This window comes from Chelonia mydas, chromosome 6, assembly GCF_015237465.2.
Source record: "Chelonia mydas isolate rCheMyd1 chromosome 6, rCheMyd1.pri.v2, whole genome shotgun sequence".
Classification (NCBI taxonomy): domain Eukaryota; kingdom Metazoa; phylum Chordata; order Testudines; family Cheloniidae; genus Chelonia; species Chelonia mydas.
In genome coordinates, this window is record NC_051246.2 from 73,966,869 (window position 1) to 73,994,240 (window position 27,372).

The following is a 27,372-nucleotide window of genomic DNA, read 5'->3' on the forward strand; positions in this document are numbered from 1 at the left end:
ATCCAGCTCTGTGATCAGCTGAATGTCCCTGATTGGGCTAGAATGATTTCTATTACAAATTAAATGCAACAGATACCAGAAACAACATATGCAGGGGCACAGTGCCCTTCTAGAATTTCTCCTATTAGCTGTGCTCTCCGGAGGCAGCCAGAGACTTCCGCACCTGCCAGATCTACCACAAGCCTTTTAAAAAACAATTAGAGGAAAAAAAGTGGTTGGTGGAGAAGAGGGAGGGAGGAGAATAAAAGGCAACATCCGTTCCCATGCACACCACAAGCTCGAATCACACAGGATGTGCACTTTGGGAGGAGTCCAGTTCTCTACTTGGGTTGTAGTTAAGAACTAAACAAAGTCTATATCTGCCCCCTGCTGGGCAAAATCCAAGAAGCTCAGTCGGCATGTGTTTAAGAGTAGATATCTTTATTGGCATTGTACATGTTAAAAAACAAAACCCTAATCACAGACCCTCCCCCACTTAGCCAGGAGATTCCCTGTCATTCACCACAGGGAGAACTGCTCAGTATGTGGAAAGAGCCCCTTGACCAATGCTTTTCGCAAGACAGATCACTCGATATTCACCACAGTGATGTATGGGAAGTGTATGCAGTTTGATTAACGTAACCTTTCCTAAGATTTATGGCTCTCTCCTCCCGTCCTATCCGATAGTGCATTAGACACAGATTCATTTTGCCTTGACCTTGAGGTGCTGATCAGCCCAGAAAGTGGGATGTTATTTATTATTTGTATTAAAACAAGCAATGCCAGGGCTAGAGGCAGGTTTAAAAGTCATGGTATACAGGTTCCATTCTGACTCAGAACATGGATTCTTAACAATTCTAGGTGCTTGAAAGATCCTGAGATTGTTTTGACATTCATTTCAGTGGGGTTCCTTTGGACCAAGACAGATTACAAAGCTATGATTCAGTGCCAATGTGAGGTTTTGTTTTTGTCTTTTAAACAACTTCAAGGAAAACTCAAGGAAATTCATTCTCATATCAAAGAACTAAAGAACATATCTGTAAAAAATGAATTTTCAATTACTTTAAAAAGTATCATGCATGGTCTCAGCCCCTTCATTGCCACCCGTGCTGCTACTGGCTCTCTCTCTAAAGGAGCTGCCATTTCACTGATGCATCATGGGACTGGGGCTGAGATTTTCAAAGCTGGCTACAGGAGTTGGATACCCAATTCCCCCCACAAACTGTAATGGGAACTGGACATCCAAATCTGTTAGGCAGTGTTGAAAAATCCCACCTTAGATCTTTCTTGAGGCACTGGCGGCAATGCAGTGAATGCAGTTTGAATGTAGGAGAGGGGAGGACATTCATAATTATTCTGAGGTAAAGCTTAAGTAGTTCACTCATCTAAATAAATGAGAACATTTAACATTTCCATTCTCATATATTCAGCACATAAATGTACTTGGTGTTTCACAAGTGAAGCCTATTTCACCTGTGCTTCAAAGTCTGCCCTGGCTTCCAGATGATATTCAGGTGCAAGCCAAGGTGTCAGCCTCAATTAATAAAGCCCTTTGTGCTTTGGGCCCAGGGTATCTCAGAGATCAACTCTCTGTGTGCTTTTCCAGAGTAGTAAAACTCAGTTGGGATGCTTGAGATGACAGTCCCCAGTCTGAGGGTTGGGCATTCCAAGGGCAGACCCATGGCTCTGGGAGCTGCCTCTCCCCTTGGGCCAGAAGACCTACTGTGCATACCACATGACCTATGTAGCTATCAGGTTTTTTTTTCCCCAGAGGAAACTGAGTAAGGTGGATTTTAGTTGGGTCTAGGCATTTCTTATAGTGTCTTTTTATACTGTTGGTTTAGATTATTAAATGGATGTTTCAAAATACTGTATTGTGTGCTGGCTTAGAGTCACCATCTAGACAAACACCAAATATACAGAGAAAAAGAAATAAAACTACAAGCTGTATTGTTTTTAACCTACATGAGACTGTCAAGATGGCAGCTGTTTAATTCGCTGGTCTATTATATCAAGAGATTTAATTTTTTCCTGTAATTCACTCTTTGAAGTTTTATTACACACTGCTGTATTCCCCTTATTAAAAATAGACCACACAAGATTTAAACTACTCCATATAATGTTTCCCTAACCCCCCCTTAAAACTGCCCCAAATTTTCTCGCTAGGCTTTCTTTCTTTTTCCTTATGGCCAATTAAATTTAGGAGTACAAGTGCAGAACACTCGCCAACAGAGAACCCTTTAAAATAAGTAAACCTCCTCTTGCCTGATTCATTGACGGATGCCACAATATAGGGTTTGACATTTTAAAAGCTTCCAGAATGACGGATAGTGACATCAACAAATGAATCAGACAGCAGAAGGCAGCCAATCAGAAGAGTGAAGACTTCAGATTACATTCAAATATCTTGCTAAGCAGCAAGGATAGGAAAGGGAATGGGCAGAGAAAAATACACGACTTCTTAGCAGGGTTTTAGGCAACATTTTTTACAGTACTGCATGTGTAGCTGAAATCCTTTGATGTTAACAGTAGAAGTATCTACCCCAAAGTCAGCTGGCATTTGGATTCGCAAAGCTGAAATTGTTAACTGGCTGGCACCAGGAGGTTAACATACTGGTGGAGTGTCACACTGGAAAATTACCATCTTCCAGCAGCAGCATGTTAAAAATGCTACTTATTCACAGCACTCTAAATTTTTAAAGATGATAAAAATTCCATTTCCATTGTCCATTCTTTCTGGATTGATCCAATGTCCATTCCCTCTAGATTGATCGTGAGCTGTAGCTCACGAAAGCTTATGCTCACATAAATTGGTTAGTCTCTAAGATGCCACAAGTCCTCCTTTTCTTTTTGCGAATACAGACTAACACGGCTGCTACTCTGAAACCTATAATGCTCATTAACTGATTTTTCCTAGTCAACAGTTCATCATGCAAGAAACATCCTGCTTTGACTGTCATATACCCCTGGCAAAAACTTCATCCTCAACTCCTTAGATTTAAGGATCAAAATGGCTGCTGAGTATGATGAAGGAACAATTCAGGCTGATCACATGAACACACGTTTACTTCTGTTCTCCTGCCCAATTCATTCGGTCAGCAGAGCCCAGTTAAACCTAGTAGCATTTGTTCATCAAACGGATAATAATCAACCAGCAGTGACTGTGATATGCAAAAAAAATTTTTTTGTGCACCACCACTATGATCAAAGGCTTCTTGGTGTTGAGAATGTTTCTCGTTGAATGGTAGGTGTTAATTAAAAGTAGCATTAAATGCCCGGCCAATGACAAGTCTCCGCACCTCGCTGGTTCCTGCCCCTATCTCATATAGCTTGGCATCACGCAGGAAGCGACCCATAGGATAATCATTGATGTAACCATTACCACCTACAAATCACAAAGAGAAGAGATGAAAACCAAGAAAGAACAGGGTATGGGCTGATTCTGTACAGACACATTTACAGAAAGCTTCCCAGTTGAAGAACAGAGGTAAATAGTTAAGACATACTGCAAAAGGCATTTCTTGCCTACTGAACTCAACAACAAGGAGAGGGACAACAGAGAGCCTGTATTCCTGCATGTTTCAATCCACCACAGGTCACCCTTTCTCATGATGGAGGAAGCAACATTCTTACCTAGACACTGAATTCCATCCAGAGCTACTTGTGTAGCACATTCTGCTGAATACAGGATCACTCCTGCACAATCCTAATGGAGGGACAAGATAATTTATATTTACAGCAACAGAATCAGCAAAGTTTCATCTGCACTGTTCCAATCGTGCCTACTTTTCACCAATTTTGTATACCTGCAAACATGCCTAAGCTGGTCCCTCTCAAGCACACAAGATTTTGCAGGGCTGTAACCAGAGCAGGATGAGCGGGGCAGCTGCCCAGAGAACAAAGCCATGGGGGTAGAGAAACTACGGAAAAAAACCAGTAGGGGGCAAAGGTGGCATGTAACTGGTGATAGTGGGGTGGGGCCCATGCCTGCCCCACAGAGGATTTCAAACTGAGGGGGGTGCAGAGCAATGTTCGGGGGGCGAGCAGCAATGCCAGGTGTCTCAGTGGGGCCAGCCCCATGCAGCAGGGCTGGGGCTCAGTGGGGCTCGAGTTTGGGGAGGGAGTGTCACTTCCACCCCCGACTCACCTCAGTGGGCCACCCAGCCTGTCTGGGTTGCAGGGGGCGGGCGGTGTCACCAAAAAATCAGGGAGGGGAATGTGACCCTGCATGCCACTCTCCCCCCATCACCTCTGGTAGGGGGCGCAAATATGCTTGCTCAGCCCTGGTGCTAAAAATGCCTAGATACGACTCTGAGATACTGAGCCAAACAAGGGTCACAGCAGAAAAACAGAACAGTTTCTCTCTAACGCAGAGACAAGCTCTCCATCAGATCTCACCGTATCAGTTCCATAAGGACCATGTGAGGACAAAAAAAGAATGCAGCAGGGAAACTACACCCTCCTTCATGAATTTACAAATTATGCCCATGGAGGTTATATGCTATCTGACTTAGGATGTAAAACTCTTCTCCAACAGTTAGTCTCTTTTAGTTGCCTTCTTTGAACCAAGCATGTTTATGGTATCAGTGGTGGAAGTGATAACACCCTATAGTGACTGCGATAGCTACTTTCAGGAGCCTGAACATTTTGTTTGGACTTACTATGGTGCAGCTCTGAATACGGGTAAATCTGCTGACATGCACAAATAAGTTTTCTTTTACTTGAGGGGTACAAGGTATAAGATTTTCTGTAACTGATTCACAGACACCTACGATCTAGAACCTCCGCCCTCTCACGTGAACGAGGGTAAAAGATACATGCTGTGGCCTGACCAGCCCATCAGGAACTGAGCTCACCTTTGCATTGAAGTGTCCTCGGTCGCAAGCCTTTGCTACATTGTACACATACTGCCGACATGCCATCAGCCGTGTGTACATATCTGCCATTTTACCCTGCATGAGCTACACAAGACAAAACAATATTCTTAAATTCAACAAAATCTTAACACTTAACAAGAAATAAAGGGGAAGAGGGCAGAAATGACAACACTCTGGGTGCAAAGCCATGGAAATGACATTGTTTTAGCTAGTCTTCTTATGCTACCTACTGAAGACTGGACAAACCAGTGAAGCTGGATTCACAAGTCACATGACTGAGCCTGGGTTACTGTTGGATCATAAGTTCATAAAAGTTAGAACAGAAGAGACCTGGGACTTCAAATCCTAGCTCACCCCAATGCCAGCCTTGGGTTACCATGCTGACTAAGCCAGTGCCTTTCACATTCAGTATGAGCAGCAGTGTCACTAAGAACAGGGCCAGACTTCCAATTAGGCACAGTAGGCACGTGCTTAGGGGCATCAGCATTCTAGGCATGCCCTCCCTCTCTAAAACAATGTGCAACACAAAAGTCAGCTGTAGGCGGGGGAGAGGGGCACTGAAGATGCTGTGCCTAGGGGTGCATAAGGAGTAAATCCAGTCCTGACTAAGAAGTGCAACTTCAGGAAAAATCCAGGATAGATTTCATCACCCTAAGCTACAAAAATCCGTCAGCATGAGACCATGTTCTCCAATTTCTTAACAAACCACCAGATAAAAACTACTTCAGAGTTAAATGGTCTCACCAGATTTTGGGTAATTCTAGGTTACAATTTTGCATACTGGTACAGAAATATGTAGTGTGATCATCATAATGGGACAACCCCACTCTATAATAAAGACAGTCTCAAAATCCTTTCTGTCAGGTACACTGAGATAAGAGTTCAGGATCTGACCGAAGATGAAAGCAACCTGTTCTATGGGTATCAGTAACAGTTCTTTCCCCTCATTCTCACCTGGAAGTGGCCAATTTTCTGTCCAAATGCTTCTCTCACGTGTAAGTATGGAAAAGCATGGTCAAGAACAGCCTGCATGATTCTGAGAGAAACACAGACACAGGGGTGAGGGAGTGGAAGGAAACCGAAAAAGGAGGAAAACAGAGTAATTAACAAACAAACAATAATCCAAACTCTGTATCTCAGTCTAAGGCAGTGCCTGGCATACAATGCAATTATGCAGTCATGAAATTACCCTTCAAGAATTTACTATATAATTGTATTCCAGAATGTAAGCTCTTGTTAAAAAAAGTTTCAACCCTTATAGTCACAAAGAAAACCTTCCAAATCGTGGAGTGTAACCAATGCAACAGTGTCTGGCTGAGTCTGTAGATAGCCTGAAACGACAGCTCTGAGAGGCATGTACTTCCTTATCCATCCCAATGGCCCACTGACTGTGAAGCGAAATGGGGACACGTTAAATGGCCACATTGTTAACTGCTGATCATTTGAGCAAAGTCAAGCTACTGTACTTTAATCAGCGTCAATGAGACTGGCTGTAGTAGCTGATACTGGGGAAGTGTGCAGTGTACAATGAGACTGTAAATGTTTGCTGGGGGACAAAATGAAGCATTCAGCTCCCCTCTCCTCCAAATTTCCAGTCACCTCTTACCTTAGCCAAAAGGGAAGCTGCATTTCCTCCCTTATCCAAAAGCCTCAATTGTCTCCTGGATTGCCAAAAACCTAAACCAACTTCCACTACTTCCTGGGTGCCTGAAGTTCCCATATTCCCCCACTTCCCAACTTCTATACTGCAGTTCTGGATTTTCAACTCAGTAGTCTGCAGCATGTTGAAAACTTAAAATCTTGGGGCAGCATAAGATTCATTATTTATTTTGCTATGAAAGTCAATGTATTTGTAGGTTTTAGAGTAACAGCCGTGTTAGTCTGTATGCGCAAAAAGAAAGGGAGTACTTGTGGCACCTTAGAGACTAACCAATTTATTTGAGCATAAGCTTTCGTGAGCTACAGCTCACTTCATCGGATGCATACTGTGGAAACTGCAGAAGACATTATATACACAGAGACCATGAAACAATACCTCCTCCCACCCCAGCAGGAGAGTGGGGTGGGAGGAGGTATTGTTTCATGGTCTCTGTGTATATAATGTCTTCTGCAGTTTCCACAGTATGCATCCGATGAAGTGAGCTGTAGCTCACGAAAGCTTATGCTCAAATAAATTGGTTAGTCTCTAAGGTGCCACAAGTACTCCTTTTCTTTTTAATGTATTTGTACTAGAGTTATTTGTACTGTATTGGTGGGATGTGAAAGAGTTGGGGAGAAACTGCCAGTTCAGGAGTCCTTGCCACACACTTTAAGGCTAATGTGTTACAGAGAAAACTAGGGCTTGGTTTTAAATAACATTTCACATCAGTGTGTGCTGGACTGTTCCTTAGAGAACAATTCAGTGTTCAGAAAACAGGATGCTTTAATGACAGAGAGAAACATCTGTTAAAGATAAGGCTTGGTTTAGTGAGATACTTATGGCACCATTATTAGGGGCATTCAAGACATCATTACATTAAGTTTATGGCTGGATTAATAAGTGCTCTACTCTTCTCTAGCTCCTTCCAGGGCCTCACAGAATCAATATCGCCACAGAGGTTCAGTGAGAATTCTAGTTTACAGATAGGTAAAAAGGGGCATTGAGAACTTAAGCATCTTTCCAAGGTTACACCTAAAACAGAAGCAGAGCCAGGAATAAAACTCAGGAGTCTCCCGGCTCCCTCTCATATACTTTACGTACTAGACAACACTGCCTGTCAGGGACATTTCCTAGTGTCTTGCTTGATGCAAGGAGTTGAACTGCTCCTTCTCTGAACAGACTGTAGGGAAAGACAAGTCTTGGGCCAAGCCTCCAACCTGAAGGAGGCATTCTTTTTGGGCAGTTTTCTCCTGCATGTCAATGCCGAACTGCCACTAGGGAGCCTGCATAGGACAACTGAAGACTAGGAGACAAGTCCCCCACACTGCGTCACTTGTTTAAAATTTAGAAAAAGTCCATATTCTGGTCCCTTGCACAGAGAGAGGTCTCTTTATTTAAATTTGCCTTTTGTAAAATGCTTTTAGTTTCTGATGTTCGTGATTACCTTATTTATTATGAGCATATTATAAAATTGGGGGATTTAAAAAGCAGGTGTTATTGTGGGAGAGAACACAGTAATAGAAACTGTTAAATTTAGAACACACCGCAAAGAGAATGTGAGCATGAGGAGGATCCGAAGTTATCAGAAGAGGGTCGCGGTGCAATGAAGTTTGAGAACCCCTGAACTAGAGGATCCAACAGCTCCTTTACAACCTTAGCTAGGATTACTCTGCACTGCTGTGTATCTCATTCATTAATTGAGCAGCATAAAGAAGCCCAGAACTGAGTAAGAGAGGAGGAACTCCATCTTCCTATTGGAAGAGGGTAGTCTTTCTAAATAAAGGTTACCACTGAGCCCACTAGATGGGGACACAAAGATTTAAGATGAGGGATCAGTATGGAACCTAAGGACGGCATGAATAAGAAGAATTTACCCCTTTCTCAAGCAGAAGCACCTCTCTTGTGAGGGGGACTTAAGTGGTTATGCTGTAAAGAAATCAAGGCCACAAATTGGGACCACTGGTTAAACCAGGTGAAGCGATATAAACAGAAGCGATACATGATTAGTAGAAAATTAAATGACCATTTACCCCAGTGGTCCACCAGACAGTACGAGTCTCTCCAGATCCAAGCCACTCATCAGAACGTAGACTCCTTTACTCAGCTGCCCCAAGATATTCTCAGCTGCAATCAGCAAAGAAAAGTTACTTACGTGTAAGTAGACCTCTCAGAAGGCAAGTTGTTGCCTATGGATCTACATTTTATGGGGAGAGGATTCAAACCTCTAGCAGTATTCTCTTTTTGCCTTGGGGCACAACCATTAAGGCAACATACTTTCCTTGCCCCCACAACAACTTTTCTTTCCAACCAAAGCTATAAACAAAGCAATAGAGGGACCTAAGGTGCCTTTACAGCCAGTATTACCTTTTAGAAAATGGGGAACTGAGTAAGTATTGTCTATAGAGCCACAAGGCTAAAGATTAAAATCATTACAACAATGGGGAAGTGAGGGTATGCCTACACAACAATAAAAAACCCCACAACAGCACGTCTCACAGCCTGGGTCAACCGACCTGGGCTTGTGGAGCAGGGACTGCAGGGCTAGCAATAGTGGTGTAGACATTCAGGCTCAGCCTGGAACCTAGGATCTGAGCCTCTCCCACCTCACTGGTGAGGCTTGGCAAGTTTATCTTGCAGTAGAACTGAAGTACCTGGTCTTCACTGTGTTTTTACCTCATGCACATTAGTTACCCCGAGCAATGAAGACAAGGCCTTAGTTGCTAGTTCAAATCTAGCTGAAGCTGATAGTGACCGAAATGTGTTATTGTCAGCTGGCTATTAGGTGACCTCTATGAAAGCAGTGTGATTCCTGCTGTCTGATACATGTATGTCTCCATATCACAATGAGCATCTCTAACACAGAGGCCAAGGATTAAATGTACAGTGAGCCAGAACTCTCCTCTGAACCTGCAGGTCAGGGTTGGGGGACACTTGCAAGATGGTGTTGGAAAATTTGCACTGCCATTATCCATGTGCTCAGTGTATAGCTGTCGATCTAGCAATTTGCACAAGCACTGCAATCATTCATTTTTTTTTTTTTTAAAAGAGCTAGCATTAGCTCTATGAAGATGAAACAGAGCTGACACACTAGATAGCAGGTTAAAGAAAAAAAGGATTAAAACCCCCATATGTTAGCTTAGGAGGATGTGAAGAGCATGTACGAAAGTGTGCCAGTGAAGAGGGAGAAACAGGAAAAGAAAGCTTAACCCCTTAGTGATGCTGTACTGTGATAAGAATGGGAGAAGTGAATGCCTTGCAAACCACGCCTGGTAGGATGGAAAGAGATTGTTCATTGATGCTGCTGTAGTCCGAAATAAGTAAGCCCTAATGTGCCCCTCAGGCTTCAATCCCAAGAGAATATAACTGTGCGAGATGCAAGCTGAAAACCAGATATGAATGGAATTTTTGGATACAGGCGGATAGGTTGGGATCACTTGAAGCTAAGACTCTGGACTTTAAGGTATGTCTACACAGCAATTAAACACCAGTGGCTGGCCCATGTCATCTGTCTCGGGCTTGCAGAGCTCAGGCTGTGGGGCTGTAAAATTGCAGGGTAGACATTTGGCCTCGGGCTGCAGCCTGGGCTCCTCCCCACTTGTGGGGTCTCAGAGTTTGGGCCCCAGCCTGAGCATCTATATCGCATTTTTACAGCCTGCAGCCTGAGCCAGATGACACAGGTCAACCGTAGGTGTTTAACTGCCAGGTAGACATACCCCATGTGACTTCTGTTCATCACGGATAGAAACTGAAGACCTGCCAGACATCTAGCTCATTCAGGAATTGTGTTGATGGGCTCTATGGGGAACTGCACCAATCCTCCTCCACCAGAAGGTCAGTCATCATGGCATGGGACTTTGAGAATGAGCTGAAAAAATGCAGGAGAAGAGAAAGGAAAAATACTAACAACAAACATCTTAAACATTTTGTAAAAAGAGAAATATCCTCGCCAGTCACAAGAAGCTAACAAGACAAAACTACTCACAAATAATGGAGTGTCACAGCCAAAGGAGAGACTGAACAGACACAAATGCCCCCTTTGCAAATGAAGAAAAGGAACCAAGGATTATGCAACAAGTTGAAATATATATGCACTCACTGCACAAGTGGTGCAGGGCTAATAGTTGTGTCTCAGAGCAAAAACCTAAAAGTGCTCTGAATTGGCCTCTTAGTCATACCACGTGTCCCAAGAATGTGGATCCACAGATGGTATCTATTATGGCAAAAAAACCCCATAAAATCCACTCAGCGAAGCACTGCTGACAGTGAAACCATGTACCTTAGAGTGGATGGGACTGTAGTGCTAGAGGACCCCTTGATCTATAAGGGTTTGTCTACACAGGAATAAAAAGCCCATGGCTCGCCCAGGTCAGCTGACTTGGGCTCAGGCTCCAAGGTTGAAAAACTGCAGTGTAGACATTCAGGCTCAGGCTGGAGCCCAAGCTCTGGGACCCTGCAAGGGTGGAAGGTCTCAGAAATGGGACTGGAGCCTGAGCCCAAACATCTACACAGCAATTTTTAGCCCTACAGACTAAGCCCCATGAGCCTGAGTCAGCTGACCGAGGCCAGCCGTAGCCAAGCCAGAGGGCTTTTATCCCTATGTAGACGTACCCTAAGAGAAAGATGTCCTGAAGACATATGGGAAGGTATCGAATTGGCTCAGCCTCCAAGACTGGAGATCAGAAGCAGCAGTTGTGGCTCATGCAAAGAGTGTACAGTTTCAGCACTATCCTGATTTGTTTCAGTAAGTGATCAGAAAACAGGAATCCTGTTGTCATGAGAACACTGTTCTGTATGGATCAGAGCATACATGGAATGGCTGAAAGACCCAGTCTAGGTTCACTGACCTTTCTGACCCCAGGTTGGGGATCTGGGAAAATTAGAAATGTTGGCAGTTAGGGGTCTGAATCAGCCCCTGAAACGCCTCTGAAGTGATACCAAATCTTGCCCTCACAGATGAGATTTTAGGAGTCAAGAAAATGGATATCTTCCATGTACCGTACACAGGTTTTTAAATTTCCTTCTGTGAAAAAATGGTCACAGGAATTGAACCAAATAAAGCATGTTGGCCAGTGGCCACAACCTACCACCAGGGGTTCTGGAAAAAGAGGCGCTCAGGGACTCATTCAGAGTTTCTCTAAAACCCCATTCGTAGTATCCATACTGGAGGCTCCAAGATAAACAGCGTAATCAGCAGTTTCTCCTAAAGCTTCATCCAAGCTTTGCAAAGCCAGTGGCTAAATGTCATGTCCAATGTAGCTCAACCCAGAGGGTGGAACAGAAGTGACCTATCATAGGCAGATTGAATCACTTTAATGCACAAGATAGCAACCTCTCCTAGCCTCAATATCTCACCTGCAAGATAGTCACTGAGGAGAAAAGTGTCTGGAAAACCTTCAACTCAGAATTTGAACGTGATGTTTCAGTCTATATGAATGAGGAGAGTAGAAGCCAATATGTGGATATGGTAAGGGGCTCTGCTCAGCTCTCAGAAGTCACTCACCAGGAATCTTACAGTCCTCAAAGATCAATTCACAGGTATTGGACCCCCTCATTCCCAGCTTATCAAGCTTCTGAGCAGTGCTGAAACCAGGCATACCCTGCAAATCAAAAAAGAGAAGCAGGTTACAAGTTTTTCTCTTCTGGAAGTTGAGACAGACCACGACAGAGGAATTAAAGTTAAACCTCCCCAACCTAATAAATGAGCAGGGGGAATTGCAACAAGTGAGGCGTGCTGGAGGACCGCCAGTGTCAAATGTCTGCTGTTGGAGCAAACACAAGTGTGAACATTAGTGTGGGGGAAGCAAACATGTGTACCAGCAAGCAGTGCCTGAGACGACATGAACTGTGGGAGTGGAATTTGTTTTCTAACGCACATGAATCTGGAATGAGTAACAATGATTTAGTCAGAACACAGAACCAGATGTTAAATATTTAAATCAATACATGGTAAGGATAGCTGTGTGGGCCCAGTGGTTGTGTGGTTCCAGCCACTGACACTGGAAAGTCTTTCAAGAGGTTAACTGGTCTGAACCATTCTTATCAAATGACCATTATGTTTAGCCCTTTGTCATAGCTTTCTGCCTTCATGACGATGCCTTGTTATTTTTTCTACCATGCGATAGGCTCTCTACAGCCAAATTAAAAGGGGAGAGACAGGTTCCTGACCCCAAGTGGCTCACAATCTAGCAGCCTGATTCTTCATCCACTGAAGTCAATAGAACAGGATTGGGCCTTTGGACCAAGGTCTGCAAGGTATGACAAACAGAGAATGGGGAGCACTGAGATTACAGCAGAAGATCACTAGAGGTGCTTTATGTACATGTTTTGTAGGTTCCAGCGTCCTGAAGGCAGTGGGGGGAGGTAGCAGAGGATTAATAATGAGGATTGTTTTAATGGTGATCTACTGAAAAATTTGAGGGAACAAAAACAGGCATTAAGGCAGCAGTGCAGGTCGGCAGAGGAAGTGAGGCAGCATAGTGCACAGACTTAGGGAGGGCACTCTAGACCCACTGTGCACGTGGATGAGTGGGGTGAAAGCATTACTTGTCCGGTTATCACTACCATAACACAATGCTCCTCTGAGCCAGGGGCTGCTAATTGTCAAGATAGAACTATTTGACCTTCTAAAGTAGTCAATTTGGGAAAGGATTGTAGCCTGAAAATAGGATAAAATAAGGCAGGGTGACTTACTCTCCAGTGACGTAAGGCCTACCTTCTCCACGATGAATGCTGTTATACCCTGGGAGGCTGGAACAGCACTGAGATCTGTTTTAGCATAAACTATTACAACATCAGCATCTGGCCCGTTAGTGATCCAAAACTTGTTCCCGTTCAAAACAAAGTAATCCCCTGGAAACATAAGAGATGGACTCTTAGTTCACAACAGTCTCAGTGAGGAATTCAGAAACAATACCTCTCTTCTGCCTCATGACCCAATAAACTATAAGCCAGGCTCCCTAAGGCACTCTCAGAAGTCCACAAAGCAGCCTTGGGTAAAATACCTCCCCAGACTCTGGCTCAGGGGTGGGCAAACTTTTTGGCCCGAGAGCCACATCTGGCTATGGAAATTGTATGGCGGCCATGAATGCTCACAAAATTGAGGGGGGGGATGAGGGCTCTGGCTGGGTGTGCGGGCTCTGGGGTGGGCCTGGGTGAGGGGTTGGGAGTGCAGGAGGGTGCTCCGGATGGGACTGAGGGGTTCGGAGGGTGGGAGTGGAATCAGGGCTGGGGCAGGGGGTTGGGGTATGGGAGGGAGTCAGGAGTGCAGGCTCTGGGGGGTGCTTACCTCAAGCAGCTCCCAGAAGCAGTGGCACCTCTTCCCCTCCTGCTCCTACACGGAGGCGTAGCCAGGCGCCTCTGCGCGCTGCTCCGTCCACAGGCGCCACCCCTACAGCTCCCACTGGCCACGGTTCCCAGCCAATGGGAGCTGCAGGGGTGGCGCTTGAGTCAGGGGCAGCGTGTGGAAGCCCCTGGCTGCCCCTATGCGTAGGAGCCGGAGAGGGGACATGCCGCTGCTTCCGGGAGCCACACGAAGCGGGGCAAGCCCTGGACCCCGCTCCCCGGCTGGAACTCAAGGGCCAGATTAAAATGTCTGGAGGACCAGATGCGGTCCCCGGGCTGTAGTTTGCCCACCCCTGCTCTGGGTACTTAGTTTCCTTAAATTCCGGAGTCCAAAGGATAAGCCATTGTAGAGCCCACCCAAGGCCTCTTAATAAGGCCTTTATACAGCCCTCTCACACAAGCTATTCTTCCCACCATAACCAATTCTCTGTGAAACAACAGACTAGAGGTGTCACAGGTGTGTGATATGATGGTTCATTTTTTAACCCTCCTCCCAACCAATATTCCATATATAGATTTTCTGGGTCTGGAATCACTCACTCAATCTCTTCCATCATCAATAATGGACCTGGCCCATCCCACTCTACAACTTTTCTGTCATACCCTTCTGCTTGCCTACTAGGAAGTGGCAAAACCAGCAATTTGGATACCCAGCTTGCTGTGCCATGGACTGAGCACAGGTGAACATGTTGAGAAGGTTAAATCTAGATTTTAAAGGAAACATGCTTAGGCTGGCCAGGAGAAGCACATGGGCAATTTCCCCAGCTGGCACGTGAAATATTTTACCTTTTCTATCTGCCTTGAGCTTCATAGAGACAACATCAGAACCAGCGTTGGGTTCGCTCATTGCCAGGGCTCCAATGTGCTCCCCATTGATTAGCTAGGGAAAAAAAACAAGACAAAAAAGTGGAAGAGGAGGAGGAAATGTTTTTATTGCATTTTTGGGTGGGAAGGGAAGGGGTTGCACTGAATCTCGAAGTTCACTGTGTTCCATATAAACTATAAGTAGGAAACTTTGTCCCTGGAAGAATTCCAACAAGCAACTCACTTGTGCTGAGGGCACAGCACAGAATCAAACCACAAGATGAGTCAATGCACATGTCAGTTACTATTTTAAAAGCAGAGTTTTATCCATCTATGTCCAAGAAGGTGCCAACAGAACCATGCTGACAGCCATATGCCTTTTCCAAACTCCATGTTCCCCGATTGCCTTTTAAAATGGCTGGTTGGCAGAGGCACATATTTTATGCATATGCAAAAGAAGGCTCAGCTTGTATAAAACTAAACTTGTAGAAAACAAAAAGGTCAATGAGGGGGATAGAGAGATTGCAGTGTTCAGCACTAGACTAATACCATGATTCCCCACACACTTGTGATGGAATGGCAGATGGACACCCTCCTTCTGTGTCCCCTCATGCCATGTTCTGACACAGCTGCTGCTGTCTCTTCTCTGTCAATGTTCTCCTGTCCTTTTCTCCTTCTTGCCCTTTACCTTCTCTGGGTATTTTTTGTATGCTTTTTCCCTCTGGGTATTTTTGTTTGTTCCCTTGTTTTGTGGCGAGAGATTTAGTATACAAAAATATATATGACATTTAAATCTGTATATTCCAACTGTATTCTTAATGATGTGCTGGAAACTAGTTTAGTTTATAAACTATATAAAATGACCAAAGTGGTTTCCGGCACATCATTAAAGATTCAGATAAAATTCAGGAATAATGAAAAATAAGGTGGTTTGACATATTGCAAATCAGTGAATGACAACAATCTTAAAATACACCTGAGAAATGACAGGGATACATAGAATTTATGTACTAACAGACTGAAAGAGATTTCTTTTGTTAAGTAATTGAACACTTTACTTGCTGCTGAATTTAAGTCCCTCATGTTGACAATTTTAGATAACTATGATTCAACTTATGGAGAAATACATCCAATACGTTTAGATATTGAAATCTGTTTAACAGAGGCTGGGGGTTTAAAATACATAGATCACTTGAGTGCCAGAGAAGACTTACAATCAATTGATTAACAAACAAACCAAGCAACCAGACAACGGAATAAGAAAGCATACAGCACTTTTCATCCAGAAACATCAAAGAGCTTTATGAAGGTAGAATAATATTCTCTGCAAAGTCTTTTTCGGGGAACCCCTCCCCCCCCCAAAATTTACTCCACAGCCACACACAGGAACTGAGGTGCAGAGAGATTAAGTGACTTGCCCAAGGTCACCCAGCAAGTCAGTGGTAAATGCACATATACAGAGCAAGGTTCCTGCCTCTCATGGTATGTCTACACTTTGAGCTAGAGGTGTAATACTCAGCTTGAGAAGACATACCCGAGTTTGCTCTGATCGAGCTAGCATACTACAAACAGAGCGTAGCTGTGGCTGTGCAAGCATCAGGAGGGTCTAGCTAGTCCAAATACACACCCATCTGACATGCTAGGCACATACTCCTGCTGTTCACATCACCATGGCTACACTATTTTTGAGTGTGCTAGCTTGATCAGAGCTAGTGTGGGTATGTCTCCAACTGGAATTTACACCTCCAGCTCCAAGTGTAGACGTACCCTTAATTTACTGTCCTATCCACTGGACCATGCTGCCTCCAGAAATGACCCTGAAAAAGGCTCAAACAAGACACCTGTACCAGTTCTAAATTCTGCAGGAACCTTCATCAAGATGGATTAGTTAGGACAAAATAGGATCATTCACAAGCTGGAGAAGGGCAAATTTGAAAGGTACAATCCTTTTCAAAGCTTGCTGCAGTAAGCTCACCGGATATATTGGAAGATTAAGCTCTGTGAAAGACAAACATGTCCAGACATGCAGTTGTAATACATGGCTCTGGTGCCTCATGAGCCATGCAGGGCAAAATGCTTTCGGCACCTGAGAAGTGCATATCCCACACTGTGACCACTCGTTTTAAAAGGGTCAGCAGTTACTCCGGCACAATGTGTGTAAGCACCACACGTTGGTTAGAAAAAACAGATGTGTTTGCTGGCTTACATTTTGAAAAAGGTTTTTCATTTTAACCTTTAAATTTTTTTCTTACTACAGGGCCTGATCCTGTCCCCACTGGCTTCCTTATTTGTTTAAAGAATATAGGCATCCCTGCAGCAGGAGCAGCTTGCTGTGGCAGTTTCTGCCCTGGGTGTAAGACTGAAACGGACTGAACCAAACACCCACTGGGAAGAGATACCAATGCTAGAAGTTCAGTACTGTCCCATTCAGTGCATGCAGTTGTTAGGCACACAAGGGGAGACAAAGTGCTAGAGCTCAGTTCAGCCATGGAACACCTGTGAAATGTTGTGAACTTTGTTGCTACTTTAAATGTCATAACACATGTAGTTTTATGCTCTAACTAGATCTATCACTTCACATTTCTTACTTCACACCAGATACCACAGGCACCATGTAAACAGATATTCTCTCAGGTGCTCTGCCTCCACCAATTACATACCTTGGGTAGGTATTTCTCTTTCTGTGCTTCATTGCCATTCCGTACTAACTGGTTAATACAAAGGTTTGAGTGGGCACCATAACTGAGTCCAACAGCTGCCGAAACTCGAGAGATTTCCTCCATCACTAACACGTGATCCAGATACCCCATTCCAGATCCACCATATTCCACTAGCAGGAGAAAAAAATTCAACATCATCTTAGATTAATAACCCCACGGTAAATAAAACTTATACAATCTCCTGCAAACTGAGTCCAATGCTGGACTTAAACTTCACTGGATGTCTCAGAAACTTACATTTGGACTTCTGCTTTAGACTGACTCTCACTGAGCTGGTTACTTCTGGGTTCCCCATCCTTCCTGAATCCCAACTCTCCTATCTTAAAGGCACAGTACATTACTTACTCAGAACAATTAGTAACACTTTGTGCATATAAAGCATAGTTACCACATATACACTTATACATGAATAGAACATTGATCCAACATCCAAGCATCACACAGACAACTGCACAATTCTGCATCTCTCATACTAACTGTATCCCAAAAGTTTGCATTAATTTAATATCACAAAAATTAAACAGAGAAAAAACAAAAAGGTACAGAAAAAGGAGAAAAGACTTTCCCAGGGGATAATTGATATAAGATGGAGAATCAGTAGGGCAGAGGGGAACAAAAAGGATGCTCCTGACTAATAGCAGGAGCTGCAAAAGAGAAGACTTTCATATATGGCCAACTGGAGAAGCAGAAGCCAATGACAGATGAGGGCATAGTAGAACAGATGAGGGCTTAGTAGAATAAAGAGAAACATAGTGGGTGAAATCAACTGGGGCAAATTCCATGCATGGTTTTCAAAACAAGAATGGCAGTTTTCAACAGGATCCTGAAATGAATGGGGAGCTAGTGGAATTGCTTTAGGGTGGGGGGTCATACGGTCAAACTTTTCAGAAGCAGGATGGAGAAAAATTGATGATTAAAAATATTTTTATTTAACTAAAGGGTGGCTAAAGATACAAACAGAAGAGTCTCAAACTGAAGTGGTAGAAGATTAAAGCTGGAGAAAAAATAACAGAAAGAAAGAGAAGATAGAGGAAAAAGAGCAAAGACTGAGGAATATATATACACCCAGGAGTGTATATATATATATTGGCTTGCAGGCAGAGAGTGATTTTATAGGTAGCAACAGATCTACAACAGGAGGGAGGCAGAGATACTTGCCTAGCTAGGGAGGGAATCCAGGTCTGAATGGTCAACAACACTGAATGCTGCCCTATGGGAGCAGCAGCCAAGAAGAGAATAGAGGCTGCTTGCCATGCTGAGGAAAGTGAATGAAGAGTAGAGTGAGTGCATAGCCTGGAAGTGCGTGCTACTGCCTGTAACTCCTAAAACTAAAGGGGTGGCCTCTGATTCCAAGTGCAGCCCCTTCCACACCAGCACTCATTTTGGTGGTAGCTGATCAATTTGTGCTCTGGATTCTCATCCTCCTCACCCCAAGTCAGAGCCTATGTTCTTACTCCCAGCATGCTAAGAGATGAGGAAAACATGAAGCGGATTTGTGGGAACAGTAAGAATGCTGGGTGGGACACTCACAACGCCACGGAGCGGAAACCACCATGTTGAACATTACAGTTATAGACATTTTTGCATTCCAAAAGCTACCAGGTGAAATCAGGCAGACATTTAAAAATACTGCCTTCAGTGCAGCCAGGATTTCACTCTAAGTGTTATCAAATGCAGAGAGAAAACAAATGAAAGGAAAATATGAAAAATATTTCCCCCCTAATATCCATCAGAGTTGTTATAGAAAGGTGTTATTTGTAACAACAGTAGGTAAGTCTTTTAGACAAAAGTGTGATTCAAGATGATGGTGTCCCTTTAGAATTTTTATATGCCACATGGCTGCATTATGGTTACTGCAGAACCATATATTTGCATTTCCTAACTCTGATATGCTGTTGCATTAACATAACTGAATTTATTTTTAGGTCTAGACATTGAAAAGAGCTGTCATTTAATGCACTATCGAAGAACCATGATCCATTGGTACCTAAACATGTGGTTCAAATGACCACACATTTCCACAGGATCTCATATTATCAACATTATACCCCCAAAGTTTGTGCCCTTCATAAAATAAATTTACAGACAAAGCCACATCTCCCAGAAAACTTCCACTGGGACACCACCAAAAATCACAGGGCAAAAGCTCAGGCACAGAAAGGTGTTTGTGGGAAAATCCTTGAGGAGATCAGAATAGGAACAATTCATGGAAGAAGCATGCTTTGAGGAGGGATTTGGAGGAGAGGCATAGATGGAGCTTGGGCAAAGTGGGAAACTGATGCAGCCTGGGGCACAGCATTAAAGAAGACAAAAAGGCACGTATGAGAGAAAGCTGAAAGGAACTATAAGAAGTTGGGAAGAGCAAGGGAAGCGAGAGCAAGAGAGACTCACTCAAGCAAACTCAGGTCTGACCACTGAAATAAATGCAGGTGCATTATTTCAATGTAGAGCTACACAGAAGGGCTCTGCACAGGTTAGTCACCAGTGCATAACCAGAGTCCTGGGCAGGGCAGTCCAGCCTGTGCTGCTGCAGCTTCACTATTGTTATCTGAGCTAGCTTTGATCTAGTTAACTAAATAGGTCTACACATGCTGCAGTCACCTCTCTGATTGCAGTGTAGACACAGTGGCACAATGCTGAACACAATCTGTCCTCGTTTACAATAATTGGTCAGTTATGGTCAGTGCTGCGTCAGCTAACTCAACTCTTCACCATGCTGCTTGAACACGCTAACATTTTGTAATGTAGCCAGATACTTATCCTCAGAAATTTCTATTTATAACCTTCTTTCTTCAAACCTCACAACTGCATTGCTTATGATGAAGGATAACAAGACATTTGGGAGTTGTCAAACTGCAAAGTGGTAATACCTGAACAATGTCCTTAAACTGTAAAAGCCATTTTGAAGTGCTCTGATAACTCAAAAAGGGATAAAGAGAAGTTCTTCAAAGTTTCAACAAAGAGAGGCACCTTGAAAAATTTCTGCACAAAGATGGATTTCTCTGCATCTCCTCAAAAAGAGGTTTAAATCACACTGACATAGGAGTTTTGACTGAAAGTGGTGCATCTTCCATGATGTTCTTTATTATAATTAGAAAAACCTGATCCTACCACAAAAGGTGTGTATAATAAATTGTATCCCGAATTGAGGGGACAGAGTCTGCTTACAAGATTGTGAGGTATGAATTAATGTGGACTAGCTTGTTAAGGGCTGAGACAGTTGAGCCTAAGTAGCATTTCATGGAGGGAATCATTCAATAAGTGTAAAAGATGAGAACTTACTCACCAGGAGTTGTAATTCCCAGAACTCCCAGCTCCCCGAGCCTCTTCCAGAACTCCTATGAACGCAAAATAAAGCGGTTAATACAGCCTTGCCCAACCATGAAGCAAGAGCAGGACTCCTCACAACAATCTCCATGAACATATTAATTTGCATTCGCTGCATAAAGATTCTGAACATTAACTCCTGCCTGTGCATAACATTATACATGCAAGTAGTCCCATTTTACTTCAATGAAACTAATTGATTTATATACATGCTTAAGTCATTGCAGGATCAGGGCCTAAGGCTGTAACTCATTTCCCAGTCTAAACCCAATTTTGACATAATTCAACCCGCACTTCCTCTGAAAACTGCTTTTCTGCCTAGATTTTTAAATGTTGTCTCTTGCCAAAGATGATTTCCCATCTTCCTCCCCCGTCCCCTGATCTTTTTGTGTGAAAAGTTTCAGGTTTATTGGCTAAGGCATTTTTCAGATACAGGACATTGAAAAACTGTGCAGTTCTCATTTTTGAGAAGTTGCCATGTTATGGAAGTTGGATCCCCCAAAATGGCCTGCACTAGACACTGCAGTTCAGTTTTACGCAACAGCCCTGGATGATATCTGATGCACTGGACTATATTTATAAAGGCTACGTGCAAAGCTTTGGCATTCTTCATTATGAAAACGTAAATACCAGAGATTTGTGAGGTCTCAGCAGATATTACAAGCTTCTTAAGTCTTGTGGAACTTATGATCTCCAATGACGGGACCTGAATGCTCCATAAATCAAAAAGCTCTTGTTCGCAGAATTTACAAATTCTGTTTGTATGTGAAGTTTCACACTGGAAGTCAAACATCTGTTTGGACAGTGTCTGCACAGAATATTTTATATAACAAATTTCACAGAGAACTCTAACATCAGAGAGACTGCAAAGAAAGCATTATGCATCAGAGAGCAGTTCCATGCCCCTTTTAGCAAGGAGGCAGAAGAGTGCAGTGCTCCAAAGTTATGAGACACCAACTAGACAAGGCCAGTACAAAAGAGGGAGTCGCTGGGCAGGGCCTAGAGGCAGCATCCTGATGACAATCCCAGCAAAGCAAGGAAGAGGCCTCATCACTAGGCTCTCTGCCAATTTTTTTTTAATGGCCTCTGGTGAGGTTTATTCCTCAGGCTGGTTGGAGCTTAATAACTTTTCAAGCCCTATATATTTCCTACCGTAACTCTTTTTTAAGGTTCGAGAATAAATGTAAAATAATAAATATGTTCATATGACATGGATTGCACTTTCTCCTCTAGACACAGCACATGGCAGAGAGGGGCCTTGACTGTCATCTCGCTCCCAGAGCACACAGCAAGGACTTACCTGCATGCCCTTAAACTCATTCTTCTGGTCGATTTCTTGGGCCTTTGGAGCCAAATACTCCTGACAGAACTTGACCATTGTCTGTCTAAGCTGTAAATGAGGTAAGGAAGGAGAAAAATATACACATGAAACCATAACAGTATATTGTTCATTATCTTCCCTGCCATGTCTCCAGCATGCCTAACAGGATGTTTCCTACGCCCCCCAAGTTCCAAGAGAGCAGAGTGAAATCAAGCAGCTCTGAGTTTCAGGTGATGGGACTGGAAGAGAACCCCAAAGGCCTTTTAAGATAAGTTAATAATAATGTTGGATTTGAATCTTTAACCTGCAGGTGACAGTCTTATACTAAAATGGAAATGGGGACACTATCTGGAGGGGTTTGTAGCTGGACTCTTTCCAACAAACCAGTTCCTTCCCCACCTTTTGTCAAGAAAGTTTGACAGCTGATGCGCAGAGACTGTGGGAAAGTAGTGCCAACCAGGCAGTCTCCTAGATACATTTTTATAATGCACAGAAGCCTGTAATAAGCATGCATACAAACAACATATTTCCATTCTTATAAAGCCAGTAGTGACACCACAGGAGAGTGATTCACAACCTTTACTGTATTTATCCTCACAGTATCCCTGTGAAGTAAGGAAGTATTACAATAATCCCCATTTTTTACAGATGGGAACTGAGGCACAGGGAGGTAAGAGACTTGCCCAGGGCCACACAGGAAGTTTGTAGCAGAGCAAGGAATTGAACCTGAGTCACCCAAGCCCTAGGCTAGTGTGCTCCTCGTCTACTTAGAGACAGGCTGAGAACAGCAAACTCAATGCTGAGGCAACTAGAATGACAATGATTTGTGATCACTAAATGACTTTGGGACAGATGGAAACTGGCAAGGGTAATGACTTTTATTCAGGGTGGATAAAAATCAGGGATTTAAAAAAAATTTAAAAAATGGATTTTTTAAATTTAAAATCGGATTTTTTGATAAAATGCTTTTTGAGGAAAAAACCTATCTAAAGATAAAGATACATTATAGCTAAAAGATATCGCATCATGGAATAGGGATTAATTCTAATTCTATAGTATGAGACAATATACTCATGTAATGTTTAAGAAAAGTTTTGTAAATGAGTTCCAATAGTTCATGGATTAGGGACCCAATCTTATGGGGTTCCAGGGGCTTCTGTATAGATTATTTAGGCTAATCTTTCTATCTACCCAATGGACTCAGTGCTCAGTCTAGAAGATACCATCAGAGATGCTTAGTTTTGCAGTTCTCAAACTGTGGATTTGTGTCTCCAGAGATAACATGTTTGTTAACAGCAAAACAAATTTTAAATAAATAAATATATAGAGCTGAGAAATAACAGACCTCAACCCTACTGTCCCTCTGCAAATTTGTGTACACAGAGTCAATCCCTTACCTCTTTCTAAAAGTGCAAAGTTTCAAAAAGTTTAGTGAATAAAAGATTGTTGGGGGCAGAATAGATCGGGACAAGGAGAAGTCTGGAGATAAATGTGAGAGGGGAGGGACAGGCAGTAGAAACAAAAGTGGAACTGTTTGAGCAGCATATTCCAGAAGTCTTGAGGTCTTTCCGAGTGCCGCCTTCGTTGATTTAAGATCTACCATACCATTCTCTCACTAGAAGGGAAAACCTGTAATGGCAGCAGGCTGTAAAAGAGACCCAGTTTGGGAATATTTTAATGAAGTTCCTCTACCTGTGGGTAACACAGGCATGCATGCAAAATGCAAACAGTGCAACAAAGAAATGCAAGGTCTGGTTGCCCGAATGAAACAACATCATGAGGAGTGTTCCCTCTCAGGAGAAAGCTGCATTGAAGATAATGAAAGGAACATGTCTGAACATGCAGGATCTTCAGGTTGGTAAACCTTTTTATTTCATACTTCTTTCTTAAGGACTGCCTGTCTTCCTTCTGGGCTATTCTTGAATTCTCACGTTTGAGCAAAAAATATAGTTGTTACTTTATGGTACTATCATTTTAGATGCAGTTGTGATAAAAAAATAAATAGCTGAAATAGGCAGATCTTCTTTTTACAATTTCACCTTTAAAGTAGTACTGAGTGTCAGTGAATGCAATGAGTAACACTAAATGAGCAATATGGTAATAATAATTAAATAACTGTATTGATTTATTTTGTTTAGGAGAATCCATCCTCAACATACAGGATTCTGAAGACTATCCACCTTCAAGATCACTATCATTTTTTATAGTTTCAGAGTTATCTGCCAGTGATAGTGTTTCAGTTCCATCATGCATATCACATAACTACAGTATATCACCTGCAGCAAAAAGAAAAAAAAAATCTCCATCATCCAGAAACAACCATAGATAAGTTTGTGATAAGAACCAGGAGATTACAAAAAAAAAAAAAAAAAAAAAAAGGAGGTAATTGATGAAAAAATTCCCCAGTTTGTTTATGCAACAAACTCTCCTTTCTGTATGATTGAGAACCCCACACTTCATTAACATGGTTCAGTCATTAAGACCAGGATACAGTCCACCCAACAGAGCAGATGTCACAGGCAAATTGCTGAACAAAATGTATGAAAGAGAAAATGAGCAGTGTGCAAAAGGTTTAGAGGGTGAAATTTTTAACCTGGAGTCTTGATGGGTGGAGCATTATCCACAATGATTCTGTTGTAGGTGCTTGTGTGACAACAGAAGAAGGGAATGTCTTCCTTACAGAAACAATTGATACATCAGGAAATGCACACACAGCAGAATACTTACAAGTAGCAGCAATAAAAGCTATAACAAACTGAAAAAAAATTCAAAATGTCTAGTACGCAGCTTGGTCACAGACAATGCTGCAAATGTATCCAAGATTAGAAGAAATTTAGAAGAGAGTCCCAAGCTAATAACATACGGTTGCAGTGCTCATTTGATGCACCTCCTAGCCAAAGACTTCAGTGTTCCAGAAATAAAGGTGAATGTTGTTGATATTGCAAAATACTTTCGTAACAACCACTTTGCAGCAGCTGCTCTGAAAAAAGTAGGAGGAACCAAGCTAACTCTCCCACAAGACGTGCGATGGAACTCAGTAATGGACTGTTTTGAGCACTATATCAAAAACTGGCCTAATCTGATGACAATTTATTTTTTCACGATTTTGTTCACAGATAACACTGTCACAGCCAAAGTTCCCAACACTGGGTTTAAGAGAAATGTTGAACACATGCTGAGTACCCTAAAGCCTATTTCTGTAGCCTTGAACAAAATGAAGGGAAATAGCTGTTTTATTGCTAACACTGTTGAAATCTGGAAGGAACTGAGTGCGATCTTAAAAAGAGAAATATACGACAGAGTTAAATTACAACCATTAAAAAAAACAAATGGGACAAGCACTATCTCCCGCTCATTTTCTTGCAATATTCTCAATACTCTGTACCAGGGTCAAACCTTAACTGCAGAAGAAGAAGAGCTGGCTATGACATGGACATCCAGCAATCATCCCTCCATAACTATAATAAACTTCAGAGCTAAGGGTGAACTATTCAAGAAATATATTTGCTGATGATGTTCTAAAGAAAGTCACACCAGTGAACTGGTGGAAGTCACTTAAGTACTTGGATTCAGAGACTGTTGAAGTGATAATCTCACTTTTAATAGCAGTAGCTTCTTCTGCCAGTGTAGAAAGAATATTTTCTTCCTTTGGCCTAATTCATTCCAAAATGAGAAATCATTTGGGACCTGAAAAAGCAGGAAAGCTTGTTTTTCTTTTCCAGATTATGAACAAACAGAAAAATGAAGGTGAAGACATCTGAGTTAGCTGCAGAAGCCAATATTTTTAAGTTTCTCATGTTGACCTGGCTGACATAGTAGATTTAATTTTGGGGGTTATTTTTTTGTTTTTTAAATATTTCACTTAACTATTTTAGTTAACAACCATTTTAATAAAAACAAACCTGATTTTAAAAAAACTTGAATGTTTAACTTCAAAAATTCATATGCTTGTTTTGTTAAAATATTATATGTTTGCTGTTGAAGAAAAAATCCAGAATACATAACACTGTTGCTTTAGTTAAACAAAACAATTTAAATATCAGTCTGGTGATGTTCTCCTCCTAATAGAGCATGGCAAGAAAATCCTCCAAATATTAATGATTTACCTTTTGAATTGGAGATAGTTATGAAGTCATGGGGAAGTGAACTATCTGCTTCAATTACCTTTGGTAAATGAAATAACCAATCATTCATTTTCTGATATAGCTGTAAAACTAATCTAAAAAGTTTTCAAAATAAATCACTTTAAAAAAAATGTATAGAGTGTACCTTCTAAAAATGAAACCTACATCTATCTCTGAGTTGTGCAGAATATGCATTAAGGTTATAACCAACAAGAATGCATTTTTATGTAGATTTCTATGATTAAATGAAGTCTTCCTGACTAGTGATTTAAATCATGATTTAAATCAAATCCACCAATCTGTTGTTTTGTAATTTAATTCGGGGGTGGGGGAAGACGACACTCATCACTGACACCAGCAACCAATCAAAGTGCAAGGTTTGAACACTCCCTCCTCCCCAGCACTAAGAGCCAAGAAAGGCCTAAGACCAGTAGTTTAGTTCTGTTTCAAGGGTAAAGGTCTGGAGCTCTCGCCCGAAGTAACCCGGATTCCTCGTGGAGGGCGCTTTGCTCGGCCAGAGCGGTCTCCCTTAGATCTCTCTCCCTCTGCCAGGACCCCTGTCGCCGCGGAGCAACTTTCTAGGCGTGCAGGGGAGGGCACAGATCAGGTCCAGCGGCTCAGTCCCCCGTTACCAAAGCCCGGCCGGACACCGACGCTGTGCAGATCGGGGGACACAAGCGGTGCGGACAAGCCCCCGGGCAGCTGGACATGCCAGTGAAGCTGCACGCGACACACAGGCAGCCGGGGGCCGGCGTCTCCAAGCCGGGCAGGGCGCGACGGAGGCTGGCACAGCGGGGCCCAGGCGGGCCGGAGCGCAGCAGGCGGCACACCGCCCTGCGAGCCCCGCTGCAGGGGAAAGGGCGGGAGTCCGCGAGCCAGGCCCCGGAGCAGGGGCAGCCCGCTGGCCGGACGCGCCCAAGCCTCTCAGGGACGGCGCCGCTGTACCTGCCGCTGCTCCTCGCTCAGCCCATTGACCGTGTCATCCACTGCGACCCCAGCGCAGCCCCGCCGCAGCAGCCCCAGCTGCAGGGGGTGCCGGGCTCTGCCTACTGCTGCCGCCTTCCCCAGCACCGCTGCCATCTCTGCTCAGGCCTCCGCTAAGGCCGGCCTCGTTGCCCCGCGCCCCCACCGGTTGGCCAATCAGGCGGCAAGGCCCAGCCTAGCTGCAGCCGGCGGGCGGTCGGACCCCGGGGAACCCAGCCTCGCAGCGACCTGACTAGACAGCACCTGGGGGGCGTGT

The 27,372-nt window shown here is 43.2% G+C and overlaps 1 protein-coding gene and 1 long non-coding RNA gene across 6 annotated transcripts; both read right to left on the minus strand.

The window, feature by feature from the left end:
• Positions 1-399: 399 nt before the first annotated feature.
• Positions 400-27,356, minus strand: IVD (isovaleryl-CoA dehydrogenase). 5 transcript variants are annotated; one of them, XM_037900483.2, is made up of 12 exons: positions 27,078-27,356; positions 21,988-22,077; positions 20,647-20,698; positions 17,301-17,470; positions 14,623-14,716; positions 13,208-13,344; positions 11,996-12,092; positions 8,526-8,619; positions 5,811-5,892; positions 4,836-4,940; positions 3,613-3,685; positions 400-3,364 (listed from the first exon to the last, which is right to left on the minus strand). In XM_037900483.2, the coding sequence occupies exons 1-12, from the start codon at positions 27,210-27,212 to the stop codon at positions 3,231-3,233; spliced, it is 1,263 nt and encodes a 420-aa protein (XP_037756411.1). In that variant the 5' UTR covers positions 27,213-27,356; the 3' UTR covers positions 400-3,230. The 5 variants fall into 5 exon arrangements, 4 of the variants coding, with proteins under 4 accessions (XP_037756411.1, XP_043404468.1, XP_043404469.1 ...); XR_006291498.1 differs by having other exon boundaries at positions 3,288-3,364; positions 3,613-3,899; positions 27,078-27,316; XM_043548533.1 differs by having other exon boundaries at positions 400-3,685; positions 27,078-27,320.
• LOC122466178 lies at positions 9,191-11,989 on the minus strand. The gene is made up of 2 exons (XR_006291499.1): positions 11,848-11,989; positions 9,191-10,360 (listed from the first exon to the last, which is right to left on the minus strand). It is a non-coding gene; the product is annotated as an uncharacterized LOC122466178 (long non-coding RNA).
• Positions 27,357-27,372: the final 16 nt, after the last annotated feature.

Bases quoted from the DNA above. Each gene is read 5' to 3' on its own strand.
- IVD (XM_043548533.1), bottom strand. From the start codon at position 27,212: ATGGCAGCGGTGCTGGGGAAGGCGGCAGCAGTAGGCAGAGCCCGGCAC. The intron at 14,717-17,300 runs GTATGTAATTGG...TTTTTTCCCTAG, and splicing joins AAGAGAAATACCTACCCAAG to CTAATCAATGGGGAGCACAT. The intron at 5,893-8,525 runs GTAAATGGTCAT...TGTTTCTCTCAG, and splicing joins CTGTCTGGTGGACCACTGGG to AATCATGCAGGCTGTTCTTG.